The sequence below is a fragment of the Myotis brandtii genome, unplaced genomic scaffold (assembly GCF_000412655.1).
Source record: "Myotis brandtii unplaced genomic scaffold, ASM41265v1 scaffold19, whole genome shotgun sequence".
NCBI classification, from domain to species: domain Eukaryota; kingdom Metazoa; phylum Chordata; class Mammalia; order Chiroptera; family Vespertilionidae; genus Myotis; species Myotis brandtii.
In genome coordinates, this window is record NW_005357075.1 from 1,253,607 (window position 1) to 1,275,940 (window position 22,334).

At 46.7% G+C, this 22,334-nt stretch overlaps 1 protein-coding gene across 4 annotated transcripts in view; it reads right to left on the bottom strand.

Annotated features, from left to right (window-relative positions):
• The window catches only part of SLC39A14 (solute carrier family 39 (zinc transporter), member 14), a 49,423-nt gene that overhangs the window by 24,039 nt on the left and 3,050 nt on the right, over positions 1-22,334 (bottom strand). For 3 of the 4 annotated variants that reach the window (XM_005864597.2, XM_014538308.1, XM_005864599.2), the window contains exon 1: positions 10,424-10,547. The exons of the other annotated variant lie outside the window; for it this stretch is intronic. In XM_005864597.2, coding sequence (XP_005864659.1) covers positions 10,424-10,532 — 109 coding nt within the window. In that variant the 5' untranslated portion in view covers positions 10,533-10,547. Of the gene's footprint in view, positions 1-10,423; positions 10,548-22,334 lie in introns of those variants that run through there. 4 annotated transcript variants of the gene reach the window in all.

The window sequence follows — 22,334 nt, forward strand, 5'->3', positions numbered from 1 at the left end:
CGAGCATATTGGTTTGGGCTAATTTCTGGACTCTCTATTCTATTCCACTGATCTATATGTCTGTTCTTGTGCCAGGAGATGGCTTCTTTCAACAAGACAATATGCCATGCCACGGTGCTCGTATTGTGCAGGAGTGGTTTTAAGAACATGAGGGAGACTTTACCTTGCTTAGGTGGCCCCCACAATCACCATCTCTCAATTGAGCATTTGTGGGACGAAGTTCAAAGAGCCATCAGGCACCTGGTTCCACAACCATCAAATCTCACAGAACTGGACAGTGCTATTCATCAGGCATGGTGTCAGGTTCCTCACATCACCTTTCAACATCTCGTGGAGTCAATGCCAAGAAGAATCGCCGCAGTATTGAAGGCAAAAGGTGGCCCAACGAAGTACTGATGGGGTGGTCATAATAATCTGGCCGGTCATAATAATCTGACCACCCAGTGTATATATTTTTTTCTTTTTAAAGAGGTGTCTAGTTCTTTTACTTCCTCTCAGGACAGACAGCTGATGTCTCTGAGACACCTGTGGCCTCCTCACATTCCTCCAGGGCTGGGAGCATCAACGACACAACCAACTACTACAAGGCAGCTCCTACCCCTCTGGGGTTCTCTCCCACCAACAGCTCATCTCTGCAGACCGTCAAGTAGACTGGTCTTTCTACAGTCCCACCCCACCCCATCAGAGGGCTGGGAATTGTCAACCTAACAGGACCATCTCCCCAGTGGACATTCCCAAAGGCAGATGGCTCTGAGTGAGTCCAGGGGCAACATTCCTGAGCCTCCCTGGGGAGACATCAAAAATCCCTGAAACCTGCAGGCAACAGACACAGCCAGGCCTCGGGTGGAGGTGGAGGTCCTGAGGAATCAAAAATCCCGCACTCACCTCGCTCGGTTCAGGGGGTGATACTAACTAGGGCAGCACCAACTTTGGCAACAGAAGGCCCATGGGCTTGGTGTGAGAAGTCCAATTTGCAGCGACTCCACGCAACTCACTGACCTCACCAGGTTTGTTTCCTCATTTTGGAAAGAGGAAAACAAACCCTCGGGTTTATGAGTAAGGAAGTTAAAGAATGTTGAAACACTATATAAAAATAAAGATTTCTGAGGTAAGATGGAGAATTGAAATGGCATCAAAAATTTCCTTCCCCTGATAATTAACATTTGAGTAAAAAAAAAAAAAAAAAAAGCAAGCAAGAAAAACAGTCACCAAGAGCAGCCAAACAAGGAGATGGGCAAACTCTGATATAATAACTTCAAAACCATAGGCAAGGAAAGGAATGTGGAGGCATCCTGCACGGCTCATCTCCTAGCCTCCTAGCCCGGGCCCGGGCCTGAAGCCACGGCGATGAAAGCAGACCAGGAGAATTCTAATTTCTCCCAAATGTGGGGAGGGGGGAGATGGAAAATTGCCAATTTCCCCCCCTCAATATAGGGAGTACTGTGGAAAGCTGCTGAGAAAAACACCAAATAGGTGAAATTCAAAGAACAATGGGCTGACTCTCTGAGGGAAAGCAGGGCTCTGAGGCACATAATGAATTGAGGGAAAAGTGAGTATTCCTCCCTCTCCAAGAGAAACGGAACACGCCCCCTAAATAAGTGGGCTGAGCCACACCACGGGGGCTGTTACCCAAATCCCAGAACAGAAGACACTCCATCTCCTCTCCTCACACCCACAGTCCTCGTTCATCCAGGCTACAAAACAGGTCACAAATTCCCAGCTCTCAGCACTGCCTTGGTGGGATGGAGTCAAATCTACCTCAACGTGCTGGGAAGAAAGCCATGTCTTATTTTAGAGCCAACAGAGCCAGAGAGCACCAGCATGAACATGAAAAGAAACAGCAGGCCAACCCTGCAAAAGACAAAGATGCCAACTGAAAGTGCGGCCTAACTCCCCACGACTGCCTCACAGTGCAGAGTAACTTAATCAGAATGTGATGCAATACACAGCTCGCGCATGAGATAAAAGGAGGTGCAGGCTACTCAAAAACAAAACAGTAGCCCTGAAGAATAAATTATAATGAACAGATCAAAATTCTGCCAGTAATTTCAAAGGAAAATACTGACAGAGGAAGGTTTGAGATCATCACAGTGGACGCAGAAGTTTAAGACAAACTGAAACAAATACAGTCATGTGCGGCTTAACGACAGACATACATTCTGAGAAACGTGTCATTAGGCAATTTCGTCACTGTGAACATCACAGAATGTACTAGTACTTACACAAACCTACATGGTATAGGCTACTGCTCTGTAGGGGAGGAAAAATAATTTTGGGAGAGACCCAGTTAAACTGGAGTAACTCACCCAAATAGCTGAAGCCACCACCTTAAATACCACCTTCAGGTGAAGACAGAAGAATATGTTGGAGCCCTGGCCGGGTTGCTCAGTTAGTTAGCGTCATCCCGATACGCCAAGGTTGCAGGTTGGCTCCCCAGCCAGGGCACATACAAGAAACAACCAATGAATGCATAATTAAGTGGAACAGCAAATTGATGTTTCTCTCTCTCTCTCTCTCTCTCTCTCTCTCTCTCTCTAATAGATAAAAAATAAAAAAATAAAAAAAAGATGTTGGGGGTGGGGGAGTCAATTATGGGAGTTGCCAGGCAAAGCAGAGTAAACCAGGGTAGGGTTGCTGTTAAGCAGACGCAGACGCCTTCTGCACTGATAAGAGTTTCTGGAGATAAGATCATCCCCCTCTTCCGGGTACAGTGAGGGAGGCACCCTTACAAATAAAGGGTTCCCTTACAAGTGTGACTGTCCTTTACAAAAGGTAACTTCTACTTGGTTTTCAGAGCTTTTCACATGTGTGCTGCTCCTTAAATTAACCAGCCTAAAATAATCCTTGTGCCAAAGAGACATATTTTGGGGTGACAAATCCTCTTCCCCTACAGCTCCTAGGCTGCAAACCACACAGCATGCTATTGTACTGAACACTGTAAGCAATTGCACTGCAACGTCATGATGGCTACAACAGGAACTTTTCAGCTTATAATCTTAGGGAAGTGTTGTCATATATGCAGTCATGCATTAAACGTAATGTCGTTATGGGGCATATGACTGTAACAAGATCAGCATAGGGGTAGTTAATTGGTGTTCCTGGAATAGAGAACCCGAGGATGGAATAGAGGGTACATTTCAAGATAAATACAAGATTTCCCTGAAACGAAAAGAAAAAACCAGGATCTGAAGATTTAAATAATACATTGTATTCCACAAAAATGTGATGCAGACAGAATGCTCAACACAGACAGACAGTTCAGTTAAGCTACTGAACTGTAAGAGACCTTTTCAGGCATCCAGAGGAAACATTTTTTTTTGCACCAAAATATTTTATTACAAAAATTGTTAAACATACTAAACTTATTTTAAGTGGCAGAAAATTCAGGCTGCCCTCATCTTCCTCATAGCAACATTCAGTATCACAAGAAAATGCAACAATGTTTACACAATTCTAAGAGAAAAGAAAATATGAACCACGGATATTATTCTCAACCAACATGAAATGCAGCTAAGTAATACATTTTTAAAAAGGAGCCCAGGAATGCAGAAACGATGAGATGACTGATGGTAAGCAATAAACCCTTTAAATAAGAAATAATAAAAAAAAACTATGGGGGCCTCGGCTAGTGTGGCTGTTGGTTGAGTGTAGTCCCATGGACCAAAAGGTCGATGGTTCGCTTCCCAGTCACGGCACATGCCCAGGTTGGGGGCTCACTCCCCAGTTAGGGTGCGTGCGGAAGGCGGCCGTGCAAAGTTACACTCTTTCACACCCATGTTCCCCCCTCTCTCCCTCTCCCTTCTCTCTCTAGAATCAAGAAAAACATATTTTAAACAATTTTTTAAAAACAATTATGGGGATTATAGTTATAGGAAAGAACCTAAATGTTATAAAAATGAACAATTTAATAATATAATAAGAACAAAAGAAGGGAAGAAAGGAAATGAGAAAAAAATGTGAAAATGGGAATGTCTTCATTTTTCATGGCAAAGAGTCAATCAATAGTGTTTAAAATGGAAACAAGTAATTATAGCGATGACTCACAAGGTCTTATTTTTCTTAAATATCTTTTTATTCATTTTAGAGAGAGAGGAAGGAAGAGGGAGAGAAACACAGAATAGCTGCTTCATGCCCCCTACTGGGAACTGAGCCTGCAATCAGGGCATGTACCCCAACCAGGAATCAAACCAGTGACCCTTCAGTGAACGGGGCGACACTCAACCAACTAAGCTACACTGGCCATGGCACAAGGTTTTTTTTTCCCCCCTAACCTTAGTGGGGTCTTTGAGGAAATAACCTCTCTTATGAAAAACACATTTCTTTAAAGCTTAATAATTCCTTTAATTTTGCTATGGTTTTTGTATCTACCTTTCTATATCTGTTTGTGAGTATGCTTGGAAGATTATCTGCAGTAATGTCCACCTAATATTAGTGATATTTCTGAGTGATGAAATTTCGGAGTGTTTTGGTTAGTATTATTATTTTTTTTTACCTCAAATCACTGATGTGTCCCAATGGGTGGTGGGGGTACAGCATTATAAAAAAAACATGGTTGACTATTTTTATAATCAAGGAGGTAGGGAGAATTTTCTAAAAATGGTACAAAACCTAGACATGGGAAAAGCAATAACTAACACAGTTAAAAACAAAAACTGCCAAGTGTTCTACAAATGTTAGTATATTCCCAGTATTGCTGGTCAACTAATGATGCAGCCATCGGTGCAAGTCCCAGCTGACCCAGGAGAATCCAGCAGTCTCACAGCTCCAGCCCAGGGCTCGTCACGATCGCCCTACAGGCTCTCTGGAGTCCAAAGGGCTTTGAGAAAAACTACCCACCCTGGGACCTCCACAACCCCTAATGAGCATGGTCAGGAGGCCACTCTCCTCCCAGACAGGCTACAACCCCTCCCAAGCGCAGTGCAAATATTACAGCTTAAAAGCCAGGCCAAGCAGTCCAGGATTCAATGGGCCCTTTCTCTTCCTGCCTCCTTTGGCCTCCCACCTAACTGCTCTCCAGCACATCCTAAAAGGACGTGCTCTCTTCTCCCAGGGCCCACCCTCAGAACCTCAGACTCAAGCTTTGGCCCAGTCAATGGCCGCCCAGGGTGGGAGATTTCGGGGGCAGCACAGGAGGGCTGCCAGGGGGAGGGGGCAGGGGTGCCTAGAGACAGCAGCTCACTTACTCTCCTCATGAAACCTCATGTTGCTGGGAGGGATAGGATGAGAAAACATTAAAAAAAAAATTAGTGGTGACCCAGAAGCAGGGAACAAAATTAGAACCAGCAGCCTGCTGCTCACTGACCAATATTTACTGAGCTCCCCACTGCGTGTATCAGTGCCTGTGAGAGGGAGGGCAGACACTGGAGTCAGCCCAGGGCAGCGGCACAGACAGCAGGGATGGCTGATTTAGCCACATGCTGAGCCCCAAGTGAGGACAGTAGGGGACAGAGGGAGTGCATTTGCCTGGCTGCACTGTTCTAGCCGGAGCCTGGGCTTGACAAAGCAAAGAAGTCTTCCAAAACTAACTGCCTGCGTCAGGCAGCCCAGTGAGCAGTAGCCAGCCAAATACCCCACCCACAGCCCTCCCTCCGCCAGGGGCATGGCAAGAATCACCCCGATTCTCATCATTCATCCATCAACATTTCCCAGACACTCAGTTGCAAAATTCTGACCTGCTGTCCTTGTAAGTCCACTCCTGTTTGTCAGCCACGGGGCCCAGCATGTGGCTTAGGAATCTTGGTACTGTGCACATCTACCACTTACATCACCCATTTGAAGCAAACTCCCTGGCTTGTTATTCAGGGTCAAATTAATAAGCAAAACATATGGTCTAGTCACTAAATCATGAGAGAGTATGGCAAGTTGGGCAGCCCTGGGTTCAAATGAGGGGCCTGCCACTAACTTACCATGTGACCCCGGCACAATTACACTATGAAACGTCCAACCTTCTAGGGCAGTGGTCGGCAAACTGCGGCTCGCGAGCCACATGCGGCTCTTTGGCCCCTTGAATGTGGCTCTTCCACATAATACCGACTTCTGCACATGGGCCACGAAGTTTCAATTGCACTGTACAAGTGCGCCCGCCCGTGGTATTTTGTGGAAGAACCACACTCAAGGGGCCAAAGAGCCGCATGTGGCTCGCGAGCCGCAGTTTGCCGACCACTGTCCTAGGGGGACTCTGATAAAACAGAGCTTAAAGGTACAGTGTACATGTTAGGTCTGTTCCTCTGTCCCCTGTCCTCCAAGTTCTCAAGCCGATCCCTTCACCTAAACCTGCCTATTTCAGTGGCAGCTCAACTACCCTTTCTTCCAGGAAGCCTCTTGGCCCCCTCTCTGAACACTCTTCTCCAACTACCGTGGACTCCTACTGACCGCTCTCCTGCAGCGCCTCTCCAGCAGACTGCTGTTCTTTAAAGGCAAGCAGGGCCCTCCCCTCCCCTTGCTCTTCCCGGACACAGAGGGGCGAGCAGAGAATGTCTGCTGGAAGACGGGAAGCCCGGCTGGATGAGGATCAGGAGCTCAGCACCTCCTCCCACCCACAGGGATTCTAACTCTCCAGGGCCCATAGACCAACTTTAACCCTGAAGTCAGTTGTCATGACCCTTATTACTCTTCTTCTCTAGACCAGTGGTCGCCAACCTTTCGGACCTCACGGACCACCAGTGATCCGCGGACCACCGGTTGGCGACCACTGCCCTAGACTAAATAACCTCCATTCCTTCCATTTCACCTACACTCATTGAACTACTAGTAAAAGCCAGCTACACCTACCAGACTTACAAACTCAGTCCAAGAGTCCATTCGTTTAGCAAACACTCATTGCCCACCAGTTTAATACCAGGAATTATGCTAGGCACTGGGGATGTCTAGTACCTGCCCTCGCAGATAAGGGAAAAACAATTCAACAAGTGACTTGCAAGAGCGATGATGACATGGGTTATGTTTTGATCAGGGATCAGTTGGGCAATCTGAGCAGAAGGGGATTTGTATGAGGCATTAAATGGCTTAGGAATCATCAGGAAGGCTAGAGAAACAGAATCTAGACCAGCCGTGGGCAAACTACGGCCCGTTTGAAATGAAAAAAACTAAAAAAAAAAAAAAGACCGTACCCTTTTATGTAATGATGTTTACTTTGAATTTATATTAGTTCACACAAACACTCCATCCATGCTTTTGTTCCGCCGCTCCGGTCCAGTTTAAGAACCCATTGTGGCCCTCGAGTCAAAAAGTTTGCCCACCCCTGCTCTAGACTGAGCTTCCAGGAGCTCCTCCCAAAACTCAGTGCAGAGCCGGGCTGCCAGGGAGCGGGGGCCCTGCCACCATCAGGTATGGTACAAAGAAGCGGCCCGCACAGAATTATGCCGCCCCTGCTGTGATCCACACCAGCAAAATGGATGTCCCAGAGCCCATCGGGAGGAAGGGGATGGCCACACATTTAAGACTGGGTCAAGTGCAGGCAACTGGCAGAGTCACACGTGAATTTTAGTGCAAGGATGTCTGGAAAGTACAGTTTTTGGTTCTCTACTTCTAGTGGGCTGGACTAAAATGCATTATCCCAAGTAGCATACCTGGTAGTGAAAGGAGGCACTATTACTAAACATGCCAGGACAACAGGAGTGACCACACGGTTTTCTTCACGGAGGTGCCTGTGAGCAAGCCCACCCACACCACCCACCACAGATCACGATGAGGCGGAGTGCAGGAAGCTACAGAGAACACAGTGGGGCAGGCAAACCTAGTGTCAGGGGTGAGGGAACGCCTCCAAAAAGAAACATTATTTCAGCAGAGACCCGAAGGGCAGTAAAAGTGGGCCAAGTGACGGTGAAGGTGAAGGTGAAGGTGAAGGGGGTGGAACCAACGGCCCAGGGAGACGCAGCTGCATTTGGAAAGACCTGTGAACACACACATCTGAGAACTTAAGAGTCCAGTGTGGCAGGCAGACTCGAGAGGATGCGGTAGAACCAGGGCAGGGAAGGGCCCGTTATTGGCAAGGTGCTGGACTTCGTCTGGAGGGCAGTGGGATCATTTTCAGTAGAGATATGGTCAGATTTGAGTTTTGGTATGTCCATGTGGCTGCAGTGTGGAGAATGGCCTTGAGGTGGGTGAGCACAGAAGCCAGAGTCCAGGTAGCAGGCTCTCTGGTGTCCAGATGGGAGCACGCAGCACGCAGCACGCAGCGTGGTCTAAAGAGCCAGGCTTCTTTCTCCAGCTTCAATGCAGCCCGGGGCCTCCCCTGCTTTTGGGGCTGCTGGCCTCACCGTTTCCCACTAAGGAACTGAATAGGCTCCTGTAGTGGCCACGAGTAGAGAAACAAGCCCCTTCACTGTCCTCATCACCCAAAGTATCAGGGTGAGTGTGAGAGGACCGACCACCCCCATCGTCTCCTAAATCAGCCCGAGCCTCGTCTGGCTCCAGTCTCTTTCTGTGGCAGGAGAGCCATTCATAAATGCCAACTCCAACGCCTTGGCAGCAACACTCTGGGGGCAGAATTTGCCACCAAGGGCTTCTCACAAGAAGTCTCTCTATGATCCCTTCTTCCCGGAAAGGGGCAGAAGAATGCTCTGAGCCCAGCCCCAGGCTCCCCCTGGGAGATGAGGCAGGCGCTTCCTACATGAGCCTTGATAAGACAGCACAGCAGGCAGAGGCACGCTCGCTCGGGTTCCCTGGAACAGTGAACCTCCCTCTAGCAAGAGCCAGGCCCCAGGGCAGTTCCACTGATCTGCCTGCCCCAGCAGCCCCCCCCCCACACACACACACAGACATCGCCTCCCTCCCTCCTCGCCTGCCTCAATGCCCCTGTGCTCCACTGCCTCCACCTTTACAACCCTCCCATCCTGAAGCCCCCACTCCTCAAAGACTCCGACCACACCAGCCTCTACAGCAGAGACGCTGACTCCTGTGTAATCGTTTCTCTAAGGAAAGTGGTTCTCAAAGTGTGGTCCCTGGACCAGCAGCATCACCACTGCCTGGGAACTGGGAAGTGCACATTCTCAGCCCCACCCAAACCTGTTGAATCAGAAACTGTGTCTTAAAAAGCCCTCCAGGTGACCACGATATACACTACTCGGGAAGATCAAGAGCTCGCCTTAGAGCTCCAGGTTTCTTTCCAAAGAGGGCCAGAGCCACTGCTGTCCAGGGGCGGCCCCTTCCCACCCAGCACTCAGCCTCCGTGCAGTTACTGCCACAGGCACACGGCCAGGGCCCCCAGTAGAATGGCACAGGCTGTACCTTAGATTTCTCAATGACCATAAACATTATCAGCAGAGCAATGAAGGAGCCCTCCTCCCATGAGAAAGAGGGTTACTGGGAAAAAGAAAGAAAACCCCCCGATTTCCAAATTGGAGTGAGAAAAGGGGTAGGAAAGGGAGGGAAATTGAGCAATGGCATTCCTGAATCATAATTCCTCCATTTTCCCGCCTCCTGCCCAAACTTCCCAAATGGCCCAAGGTCTCTGGCCGTTACCATCTGATTATTGGGGAGAAAGGCCTTCCCACTGTGGGCCTCTATAAGTGACCAGAGCGCCCCTCTTGCTAAGATTCCCGAGAAACCACTAGAGCCGGCTGCCTCGTGCTACTCATTCCCACTCTGTCACATCCTCTCCAACCCACCCCACCCCACTTGGATCAAAGCACTGGCCAGCTACAATACACACCTTCACTCCTCTGTGATGTATGTGAAATACATACATCATAAAATAAATGTATCACTCCCCTTCACCCAACAGCAAAGATTACTTCCTCTGCCTGGCAGCCAAGGGTCCCTCCAACTAGGCTCCTACCACTTTCCCCCCTCACCTGTCATCCTCTCTTGCCTGGAACCCTGGGCTCCATCCAAAATGCCCCACTCCTGCCCCTCCCATCTCCACGCCCACCCACAGGACTAGAAGTCTGATGAACATCTGTTAGAAACATCTGTCCGAAAGCTGCACGTATCTGCACGTGTTCCAGGCACTCTCTCCACAAGTGTGAAGGGCCCGGATGTAAAAGAAGGATGGACTACAGGAAGAAGCACCATCAAATCCTCCCTCCCTGCCACAAGTCCAGGCCCCTGGGGAACATTCTCATCTCCCTCTGAACCCTGCCCCTCCGTCTCAATGGCATGCTGTCTTAGAAAGACAGTTCTAACTTTCAGTTAACGCCCTTGTTGTTTCACTAACAATCCTAGAAGGCTGGTAGGATCTGAATAAGTACTTGCCACATGAATATGTAAATACAAAGGCATTAAGAGTAGCTCAACTGGTTAGAGCAGCTCAGTTGGTTAAAGCCTCGTCCCAATACCCCAACTTTGCAGTTCAATCACCGATCAGGGCACATAAGTAAGTGGAATAACAAATCAATGTTTCTTACTCCCCTTCCTCTCTCTCTCTCTCTCTCCAATCAATCAATAAGACAATAAAAAATAAACAAAACAGATATACCCTCACCTTCTCTACAGACTACAGAATGGCTGGGATAGACTTCACTGAAGATGCAGTATTTAGGGCCCTGGGGTCTTCTCAGAGCTCCTCCTGTCCAAGGTGCAAAGGAGAGCATGACGACCCGACCCTGTGCCCTCCTGGTCCTTCCGTCGCTGCCAGGGCATCGCTCTGGAGAGGCTGTCCAGGGCACTCACAGATGGAGTCCAGAGCAAAGGCAGCGGGTTTCTGGCTCCTGTCACATTTGGATACAGAACAGGGCCAGAGAAAGACCCACATAGGCAGTTAGTTACCCTGCCTCAGGCTAAACTACCCCCTGTGGGCTGTGAGTGGGTACGGCGCAGTCTCAGACAATATGGTGCAAAAGCAGCAACTTCCCGAACAACACAACAACTTGTGCCCATATTTCCATTTGCAATTCCACTCCCCTACCTCCTACAAACTGCTGTCTATTAAAAAGGGATCAACATTCCCGCCAGACTTAAAGGCTTACGACCTCTCTGGTTAACCCCAAACCCAAGGGCAATCGTATTGCCACCTGAGAAGGGTTTCTGATTTTCCCTTGCAACTCAGACATGCTCTTGTTTGGGTGACTTTCAACCTCAGAGGGAGAGGAAAAAAAGAGAGAGATGGACATGAGAATTCTTACGGCAGCACTTTTCACTGTAACAAAAACCTTGAAGGTAACCCAAAAGCCCAACAGCAGGAGAGTGGGTGAATAAACAAACCCATCCTCACAACAGAAGCATATACAACAGAGGACGGACTACAGCGTCCTTAACACTGAGTGCTACTCACTCTTCGTGACCTCTCCCCTCCAGGAAGAGGTCCCTGAGTGCTACTCATTCTTCATGACCTCTCCCCTCCAGGAAGATCTGGAAGGAACTTCTGTACCCTCCCTGAGGACCAGAGCCCATTCCAGTTTTTCTTGTAAAGTCGACACACCACAGGGCATGTGAAGGGAGGCAATGCTGAAATTCTAGTTGAAATAAAATCTCTTAACCAGTCTTCCAGCTTCCACTGGGCACCTGTCCCTATACTGTCAGAGTTCGTTCTCTCTCTCTCTCTCTCTCTCTCTCTCTCTCCCCTGCCTCCTGCACGCCCCACTGGGGATCGAGCCCACAACCCAGACATGTGCCCTGACCGGGAATTGAACAGTGACCTCCTGGTTCATAGGTTGATGCTCAACCTCTGAGCCACACTGGTTGGGCCTTTCTCTCTTTTAAGTATAACAGATACCCATGTAAAGTACCCAAATCTTAAGTGTAATGCTCAATGAAAGAGTCATCCTTTTAAAGATAAATCTGATCACAGCACTTTCTTTGCTTTAAACCCGTCAATGACTTCCCAGTATAAGTGGAATAAAATCTAACCCCCTATTTCTGGCCTATAAATCACTGTGTCAACGAGTCCTTGCTGACTCCACTGACCTTTATTATTAAGCCCTCTTCTCACTGGGATCCAGCCATCCTGCCCTGCCCTCTTTCCCTTTAACACATCAAGTGCATTCTGAACTCAGGGCCTTTGCACTTGCTGTTCCCTCTAACTTAAATGCTCTTCCCTTAGATCTTCATATCATGTCTCAGTTCAAATGTCACCTCCTCAAAGTGGAGGGCCACCTGGTCAAAGAAAAGGGGGGGGAGCCCACTCACAGTCATTCAGAACTCTAACACCCTGTTTTATTCTCCCTTTAACACATCAAGTGCATTCTGAGCTCAGGGCCTTTGCACTTGCTGTTCCCTCTAACTTAAATGCTCTTCCCTTAGATCTTCATATCATGTCTCAGTTCAAATGTCATCTCCTCAAAGTGGAGGGCCACCTGGTCAAAGAAAAGGGGGGGGAGCCCACTCACAGTCATTCAGAACTCTAACACCCTGTTTTATTGTCTTCTTAGCCTATTATCACCACTTATAATAGTCTTTTTTTTGTTTGTTTACATATTTAATATCCTCCTACCAGCCTCCACAGTGGTGGAGACTTGGCCTATTTTCCCTCCTGCAGAGCCTGGAGGAGTGACTGCCTAGTAGGGAGGCTGCCCAAATGAATGAGTGTGTTAATTCCCTGCCCACCTGTCAGTGTAGAATTTTTGTGTGCTTTGGTCTCTACCCCCAGTTGAACTACAGGCATCCTCAGAGGGAAGGACACCCCTTCTCCTGCAGCTTCAATAGAACTGAAGTTGGAGTACAAAACATAGGGTAGAAAAATTAAAGAAAACCTTAAGGGGATCCAGGAGGAAGGTGGTGGGAGAGGCAGGCACAGGCAGGCAGCCTCCCTTCCCCACAACCCTGAGCACCAGTGTGTGGAGAACAGGCAACCATCTGATAATACTCCCAAAAGAACACATTAACTCTCCCTGCGGCAGGGGCAGAAAAGCAAAGGCAACCCCGCAAGTACAGGCTGTTTCTAGAATTTCTCAGCTGCTCATGGAAAGTCTGAGTCTTGGTCCCGCTGAACACAGCCTCTCTCAACGTGCCAACTACACACATCCTGAACCGCCGGGGGAGGGGCTCGCGAGCCGCTGCCGGGAGGAAGTGGTGTGGGAAGTGCCAAGGTCACAGGCACAATCTGGGCAACAGAGCTGTGCACATGCCATCGTTCACCCAGGGCCAAGGCCTCTGTCGCGGGAGGTACCCCGCACAGTGTCTGCTGGATGTCAGGGGGCGGAACAGAGTCTCTGTTCCTGCGCTGTCAGGTGACCACCAAGGGCACTTGGCGAGTGGCTGGAGCCTGGGGGATGGGTGACTGGTACTTGCTGCACCTTTCTGGGAAAGCTGATGAGAACGCCTGTGGCTTGCTGCCCCAGGAAACTACCCAGGGACCTGATCTCCTGGGAACCTGCTGGGCCTCTCATATGGAAAGTCTCCAACGTGAGGGAAATGGTCAGCACTGAAATACATATACGCCCATCAGTGTCACCCGGTCCTGGGATGGCAAAGCACGGGACCCACCATCCGTGAGCAGGGGAAAGGACAGGGACAGGACGGGATGCCAGGGCTGACCATCTCTGGCTCACGTGCTGGGAGGAAAAGCAGGGCCAGGCTCCTGAAGGCCAATATAGCTCCACCGTGTGCAGAAAGGGAGAGTCCACGGGGGCCTGGCCCGGAGCCCTCTGGTTTCCAGGAAAGAGTGCCGACAGTACAGCCTGCTCCCTGCGATTCACAGGACTCTCTTGACTCACAGGACACACACATATACCACCCTCTTTTTCTCACACAAGCCAACTTTTCAGGCTTCCAGTAAAAGACACAAGGAAAAAACTGTGGTTTGGGCCTGTCCTCCCCCCTTCCTTGGGGAGGACAGCCCAGCAATCCGGGGGGTGCTGGGTGGAGAGTGGTAGTGGTAGGCCTTCAGTGAGCCGGCTGCCTCCCCGCCCCTACCCCTACCCCCACCAGTCAGCAGGGCACAGGGAAAGCCCTAAGAGGTAAAGGGGATCTTACCAGAAGAAAAGGAATCAGTGAGATCAGGAGCAAGTTAGCTGGGGACAGTCTCTGGCCTCAAGACAGCAGTCAACAAGAACTTACTATACAATTCGCTAGGAACTTACTATACAATTCGCTAAACTATCCTTCTGGAGATTCCATAATTTAATAATCCTACTATCTGTGTGTAAGTGTGGTGGGCAGTTAGACAGACATGAGCAGAGCAAGGACGATGGGCCAGATGCAGGGTGACTTTTCCTCCCCTGGCACGCAGCTGGTCATTTGGTTTGGACCCCCTGATGTTTCCTCCCTAGAGATAACATCTAGGCCTCAGTTGTACTTCAGCTCCAAGCCCAGAAAAGCAACAAAACCAGACCAGTGGACTGCATGGATGACCTGCATTATATAATGATTCCCTGCCCTGGCACCAACCAACCAATCAGTAGAGACCTAGACGCAGAAAGGACACACCTGGAAAGCTGCTGAATATTCAATTAATATCTCCCCCTGGGACCTCTGCTAAAATCTCCACCCTTAAAACCCTTAGGACAGAGGACCCACTGGCTCCCTCCCAGAAGCACCACTCCCCCACCCCACTCCCATCTCTGCCTTTCCATCCCCTTCCCCTTCCCTTAAGGGCACTACCATTACTTCCCTCACTCCCAAGCTCCGAGAGCCTTCCTTGACCTCTATAACTTGTTTCCTAAGCCCAATTCTTGTAGGAATCACTTTTTCTACCTCTGTGATTTTATAAATAAATATTCTCTTATAGTTTGGGTCTTGGCTCTGAATCTTTCCTAGCCAGAACCCAAGGCCCAGTGTGACCCACCGGCCTAACACCTGGTGCAGTTCCCGCCACCTACACCTGAAGGACGCCTGTTGTATAAGATTTTCACCCATGCTGACGATTAAAATAGTATTTCATGTTTGCCAAATTGGTTGAAAATCATTCTTATAATCTCTTCATTTTCATTTCTTTGATTACCAGTGTGGCTCATCACATTTTCAGGTTTACTAACATTTATATTTCTTCTTCACAAATTGCCTGTTTACCATCGTTTGCCCATTTTTGCTGTCATACATTCATCTTTTTCCTTATCGGTGTATGAAAGAGTTCACTGCATGGACTAATAACATATTCACCTTTTGTCACATATTATAAATAACTTCCTAATCGTCTGCCTTTTAATTTTGTTAATTGATATTGTGGCCTGAAGGCGGTCACATGCTAACCTGACAAGCACAGGGAAGGCCTATGTGGCAGCTTTGCAAACTCAGAGACCTAAAATAACCACAAACTTTTTAATTAAAAAAGCAGTCATATCCTAGGCTAGACTCTTCCCTGACAAAAGTCAATGTTTACCTTAACTGAGCCTGTCTATTGTCTTTTGACTCTAGAATCATATACCTTTGAAAAGTCAGGGTAACTTTCCTTTTTCCGGACCCCTCAGGGCTCCACCAATGCACCAGAGTGGAGACTACAAATCCTCACTGTTATTTTTATTGTGTTAATTGTTGACTATTAATTATCCTGTACCCACCTATGGAAAAGATGCATATGTCTATCATTTTTCTTTTTATTCAATCCCAGAGGTCCCCACTTCGCTTTCTCTCACCTCCCTAATCTATCACCAATGAATTTCATATAACCCACTTACGTCTCCTCTTTTGATTGTAATATATAAAATAAGGTGCAGAACTGCCATTCTCTAGAGCATTTTCTCAATCTGTTGAGATGTTGCTTCCCAGCAACTGTCAACAGTTTGGCTCAAATAAACTCACAAAAATTCTTCACAGGTTTGAATGTTCCTTATGCTGACAGTATTATTGATAAAATTTTTTAAAATGTTAAAGTTAATATATCACACTTTTTGTTTAAAGTTTCTGCTTTTAGTAGCATGCCTGGAAAATCCTTTCCCACCCTGAAATTATAGAAATACACACCTATATTTTCTTGCCTTTAAAAAATTTAAATTTCTAATTTGTCTAGAATTTAATTTTGGCACAGAGAAAGAGAATCTAACTTTTTAATAACAGTTAGCCAATTATCTCAATACTGAATATCCATTTTCCTTGTAAACCTCAACCGTGGAGTTGATAGAACGTTAGAAATTGAAGTAAAGTCAAATATATCGTTTGCACAGAAGGCCATAGGCTGGTCTAGCCAATGACATGTAAGAGCACAGTGTGGGTGCCATCTCTTTCACTTCCTCCTTCCTGCTCAGGGGCACAGCTGGCAAGTAACAACCATGAGGTCCAAGTCCACTGTGCCAAGGATGGCAGAGCAGACAGATAACTGGAGAGAGCCTGGGTTCCCACAGGCATCACTGAGCAGGAACGCGGCCTCCCACGATGCTTTACTATCTGCCAATCAGCACTGGCTGGACGATGGTGTTATTTGCATCTAAACACCCACTTGTAATACAACCATAATCTTTTTTTCCCTTAATTTTATAAGAACTGCTAGGATTTACTGTTACTTGCCAGGCATTGTGCTAAGCAATTTGTTTTCATTATCTCATTTAATCTCAACAAGACACATTTTACAGTACTTCTCCAATGATAAGTATCAATGACAGCTCTTCTGAGTAGAGAAAGACACTGGCTTACCTGCACCTCTATAAGACAACTCCCTATTTCAGAAACATTAAAACAACAAACAGCATCTTAAAATTCAGCAAGCATTTTACAGATGAGGACACTGAGGCTAAGTAGATTTGCTCAAAACCACACAATTAGTAAGAAATAATGCCATTACCGGTTGCGGAATTCCTACACATACTGAGGTCTGTTTTTGGATGTTTCTATTCTGTACCATTTATCTAACCCTGTGACAATGTCACTATTTTTTTCTTCATCTTTATTTTTTTCTGGTAAAGCAAGTCCAACTTCACTACTTTCTTTTTAAAATTGTTTTTGGCTATCCTTGTACATTTATTCTTGCAGGAAAAAAAAAAAAACTTTTAAAATTATCTAACCTGGCTGCCCAATGTTCTGAATCAGAGCTTCCTGGGTGAGATCCAGTATCTGCAGATCCAGTTCTGATAGATGAACCTTGCTCGTTTGGGCACTGGTCTGACATTTCAGGACTGCTGGACTAGACAGGACCACCTACGACATCCTGTGATTTATCTGAACTCTTTGAACTCCCCCTCTCCCACTTGTGGTACCAGACCTCAGCCTGCCCAGCCTGCAGGGGAACTGACAGTGAGAGCTCCTCCCACAGAGGCAAGTTGTTGGGATTGTGGGTCCTAAGAACACAGGGCCTCTGAGGCAGCTTTATAACTTATACCCACTTGCTTCTCAGATCTGTGTCAACCTGAGGGGACCAGGCAGCCTGAGGCTGGGCCCTCGGCTCAACAGCAGCCAGGCCTGCTTTCTGTCTTAGGTTTAAAAAGAAATCTTTCCTGTGCAGCTCTGTGAACCAGAGTTTACAAAGGACATTCCTCCCATCCTGAAGGCAGTGGGTTGAATAACATCCCCAAACCCATGTCCACCCAAAAGTGCAGAAGGTGAGCTTTCGGGAAAGAGGGTCTTTGCAGATATAATTAAGACGCCCATGACTGGTATCTTTACATGAGGAAGGAGGAGATCTGGACACAGACACAGAGAGAAGGCACGTGAAGACGGCAGAGATGTGCGAGTGATGTTGTCACCAGCCAAGGATCAAAAACCCCTGGGGCCACCAGAAGCTGGAAGGAGTCTCCCTAGAGCTGTGGGGGAATGTGGCCTGGCTGGCACCTTGATTTCACAAACCAAGTTTGTGACAATTTGTTAGGGCACCCCTAGGAAACTAACACCTTGAACCAGAATTAAGACCTTTTATCTCAGGCTCCCTTGCTATGGGTGGCAGAATTCCAAGATAACCCCCAATGACCCTCACCCTTGTGTGTGGGCAGGACCTGTAAATATGATATCACTCCTGTTATTGTGTTACATTATGTAGGCAAAAGGGATTCTGCTGGGATTAGCTGACCAACTTAGCGGACCTGAAGATAGGGAAAACTATCCTGTAATGGCCAGAACTGATCAGGTGGACCCTTAAAAGGGACAGGCCCTTGCTGGCAAAGGGGGCCTGAAGCATGAGAAGGATTCAACCTGGGAGAGAGAGTAACTTCCGGTATGGAAGTCCAGCAGACACCAAGTTAACCACGTGACCCAGGAAAACACCACCAGTAACATGACACTGACACCCTGACCTGATGCTCTGAAAAGGATGCAACATCGTGACTGTGACATTCCTGCCAACAATGCACAACCTCGTTCTAAGAAAGAGAGGAACTGTTACAGACTGGAGGAGACTGACGGGAAATAATGACTAAACGCAATGCGGGATTCCAGATCAGATCCTGGAACAGGAAAAGGATATTCGTGAAAATATTGGTGAGATTTAAATAAGGCCTGTGGCTTAGCTAATGTGCCAATGTCGATTTCCTGTTCTTGGTAACTATCCTATGGGGTGAGGGATAAAAAGGCACTCTGCTATATATTTTTTTACAACTTTCCGGTAAGTCTAAAATTAGTCCCAAATAAAAAGGTTGAAATAAAAGGAAATGTTAAGTAAATTAACAGAGGTTGCCTCAGGATGACAGACCTTTTCTCACATGCATCTTTATGCTCATCTTTACAACAAGTATGCATTACTTTTTTAAAAAATATTTTATTGATTTTTTACAGAGAGGAAAGCAGAGGGATAGAGAGTTAGAAACACTGATGGGAGAGAAACATCGATCAGCTGCCTCCTGTACACCTCCTACTGGGGATGTGCCCGCAACCAAGGTACATGTCCTTGACCGGAATCGAACCTGGGACCCTTCAGTCCACAGGCCGACGCTCTATCCACTGAGCCAAACCAGCTAGGGCAGTATGCATTACTTCTGATAACCAGAGGCAGAGGTTGGAATAAGTGGACTGGTACAAACGATGTCGGTTTGGGGCCAAGGAACTGTTCTAGCTAAGAGTAGGATGGAGCCCAAGACAGAGGGCTGCTAAAACAGAACAACAGTCTTTAATAGGGAAACCCAGACTATCGGTACCTTAGACCCCAGAGCCCTTTAAAGTTGCTGGACCCAAACTAAATTTCTAGCCACATCACTTGTCCCTCCATCAGCCGCTCTGGCCTATATTGGCCACCCCTGCTCCAGGAACATTCATTCGTTATTCACACAACTCTCCTTGCCAGGACTCCTCTCCTCCCTCTCTCCCTCAACTTGCCTTCCTTCCACTTCCAGGAAGTCTTCCCAGACCACTGCTGCCCCAATTGGCTCACCTGTCTGCCCCCCCCGCCCCCCCGCCCCTCCTCCTTAAGTGTCTCTTGTCTGCCTCACTCAGTGGAGCTTAAGGAATGCCACAGATAGCATGTAACTCCCCATGTGTACTCAGCTCACCTCCACACATATCTGACCAGCATCTTTAGAAGAGCAACAATGTTTTGCCTGTCTGCATGGAGTGGAAGCGCTCTTATGGCTGAACACCATGGGCTTGGACAATCCCTTCCAGTCCTCCTGCACATCCCTGCAGCACACAGGCCCCTTGGTCACAAGCTGAGGACGCACTGACCAGGAGTCTGTTGTGCCTATTCCCAAAATTCTTTATGCCGCTTCTATTTGTTTTTATGACTATAATTAAGTTAAACAGTAACAAATATAAATGCAGAGAGACACAGTTTTGATTTCTTCGAAAGTAAAGGAAGTGTTCCAGAACAGCAATTCTGAAATTGTGGCCTTGGAGGACAGCTGGGTCACCATTTCAGGAGGTCTGTAAGGTAAAAACTATTTTTCTTATAATATTAAGATGTTAAAAGCCCTTTCATTCTCATTTTTCAGAAGCTACAGAAAGTGTGATGAATGTGTGCCAGGTAGTTTTGAGTTTTTCTAGAAATTTCTAAGGTAGAAGTGTAGAGTCCAGATATATATGTTTTCAGCCCTGGCTGGGTGGCTCCGTTGATTGGAGTCGTCCCGATGCACCAGGGTTGCGAGTTCGATCTCCAGTAAGAGGACATACAAGTAGCAACCAATAAATGCATGAACAGGTGGAACAACAAATCGATGTCGATGTTTCTCTTTCTCTCAATTAAAAAAAAAATCAATAAATATATACATTTTCAGAGATTATCTCATTTTGTTCAACTGAGTATTTACCATCAAACTTACATCATACCTATTATAATTTATCTAATTATCTAACAAATAATTATTTTGAAATCCTAAAGATATGTAAAGGTATAAAAACTTTATTTTGAAAGTTATTTTTCATAAAAATATGCTTTTCACGTTAACATGTAATGACCTATTTTTTGTTATTTTAAATGAATAACTATTTTTAAACTTGTTTTAATTTTTAGCATGATAAGTATCAATAGGTATAGCCAAATAAGAAAAGGACAGTATTAAGGAATCCTAGGATCAAAAAGTTTAAGAACTGTGTTACAAATGAAAAAAAAAATTAAATTAGGTGTGTGCATTAAAAAAGTAGAATTCTGTATGTGGACTGGTTTGCAAATGTCTTTTTTTAAAAAAATGAAAACTAATTAACAGACATGTAAATACTTTCCCCAGCAATTCCACTTCTGAGAATTTCTTCTATAGTCACATTTACACAATGTAGGAGATGTCATCTGTACAATTTTTCACTGCAGCATTGTACATAATGACAAAATATAGAAAACAACCCAAGTTGGGAAGAGAGGGAGAACATACCTTGGTTAAAAATTTACTGTACTCCCATATTCTGGAATAATATGCAGTCACAATAAAAGAATGGTAAAAGTATTCTATGTGCTGATACGGAAAGATCTAATACAGTTGGTAGGTGAAAAAACAAGATGCTAAACAACGTGTCTAAAATGCAAACATACAGCATTTGTAAGATGTTTCACTGAATACTGAACACGTGACTTTTTAAAATTTGTGTTGCTTTTTTTTTTTTTTATTCCTCATCCAAGGATGTGTTTATTGATTTTTAGAGAGAAATGGAGTGAGAGACAGAGAAATATTGTGAGAGAGAAACACTGATCAGCTGCCTCCCTTATGCCCTGTTGGGGATCAAACCAACTGACCCACCCAGCCAGGGCACATGTGTGATTTTTTAAACTCTTTTTATTTTTAGCCTTTTGATTTTTTTGTTGTTGTTAATCCTCACCTGAAGATATTTTTTTCCCCATTGATTTTTAGAGAGTGGAAGGGAGGGGGAGAGACAGAGAGAGAAACATCTATGTCTCACATAGGATGCCTTCCGCACGTGCCTGGACCAGGCCAGGGGATGGAGCCCTTGACCAGAATACAACCCCGTCAGTCCCAGGACTGATGCTCTAAACACTGACCAAAACTGGCCAGGGCTAGCCTTTTGATTTTTGAGCTCTGTGAATATATGACCTGGTGAAAAACATTTAATGAAAAAGAAAAAAAAAAGAGAAATCCCAGGTAATACATGTGGTGTGATTTTTATATACAAACAATTTGCAAGTTTTATTAGGGGATGTAGAGATTGAAAGAAAAGGCCCCAGCCCAAATCAAAGCTTTGGCAAATAAAAATAAATGCACATGCTTTTAAGGTAAAATAAAATGTTTAAAACCTGGATTTTTTTTTTTTTAATTCCCAACTTTTGGCTGCTCTTCTCTCTTTTTTTTTAATGTATATTTTTAAATTGGTTTTGAGAGAGGAAGGGAGAGGGAGAAAGAGAAACATCCATGTAAGAACATTGATCTGTTGCTTCCTGCATGCCCACCCCCCCTCCCCCCCCCCAGGGAATCAAGCCAGCAGCTTGGCATGTGCCCTAACTGGGAATCAAATCAGCAATCTTCCACCCAACCAACTGAGCCACACTGGCCAGGGCTGATGTTCTTCATTAACTACTAATCCTGAGTGCACTGACCAAGAGCCTTTAAGAACCCACCATAGTAAATTCAAGACAGTCAACTCATTCCACCAAACCCCCGACTCTCCTGGGCCCGATGATGGGAAAAGGTTACGAGGCCTGAGCAGGCAGGCAGATCTCCAGTTCCCAAAGCAAGGAATTTGGTTTCCCATGGCTGGTCATGCCAGGCTCTCTCAAGCCGATTCTGTGACTGCCCTTCCTCCCCTTCCTCCCACCTTTGTGGGAGTCCCAGAGGGCCCACTGGGGGCCCTGTTTCTGCATCTCAGCTGGGCCCAACAGAGGATCCCCTCTGGGAGTCTCCATAGCGACAGTAAGAGTGGGAATGGAGCAGCTGGGGCTTGGAGACCTTGTGGTGAGGCTGCCCTGCTTGTCCCCTGGGACACCACGAGGCCCCTGGCTGGCAGCAGACTCTGGACTCCTTATCTGCTGGCATTCTCCCAGCCCACCAGCCTCGAGGTCAGAGAAGTCCTCTCTAGATATCTAATGAGTCCTGGCTGGGGCCCTGCAGCATGACCCTTCCTCGCCCACTTCCCACCCTCCCATGTCCCCAGGGAGTCTAAAAAGAAAAAGAAGTAGAGGACTTCTCCAGGAGAAACTTCCCTCCACACAAGCAAAGTCCCTCCCC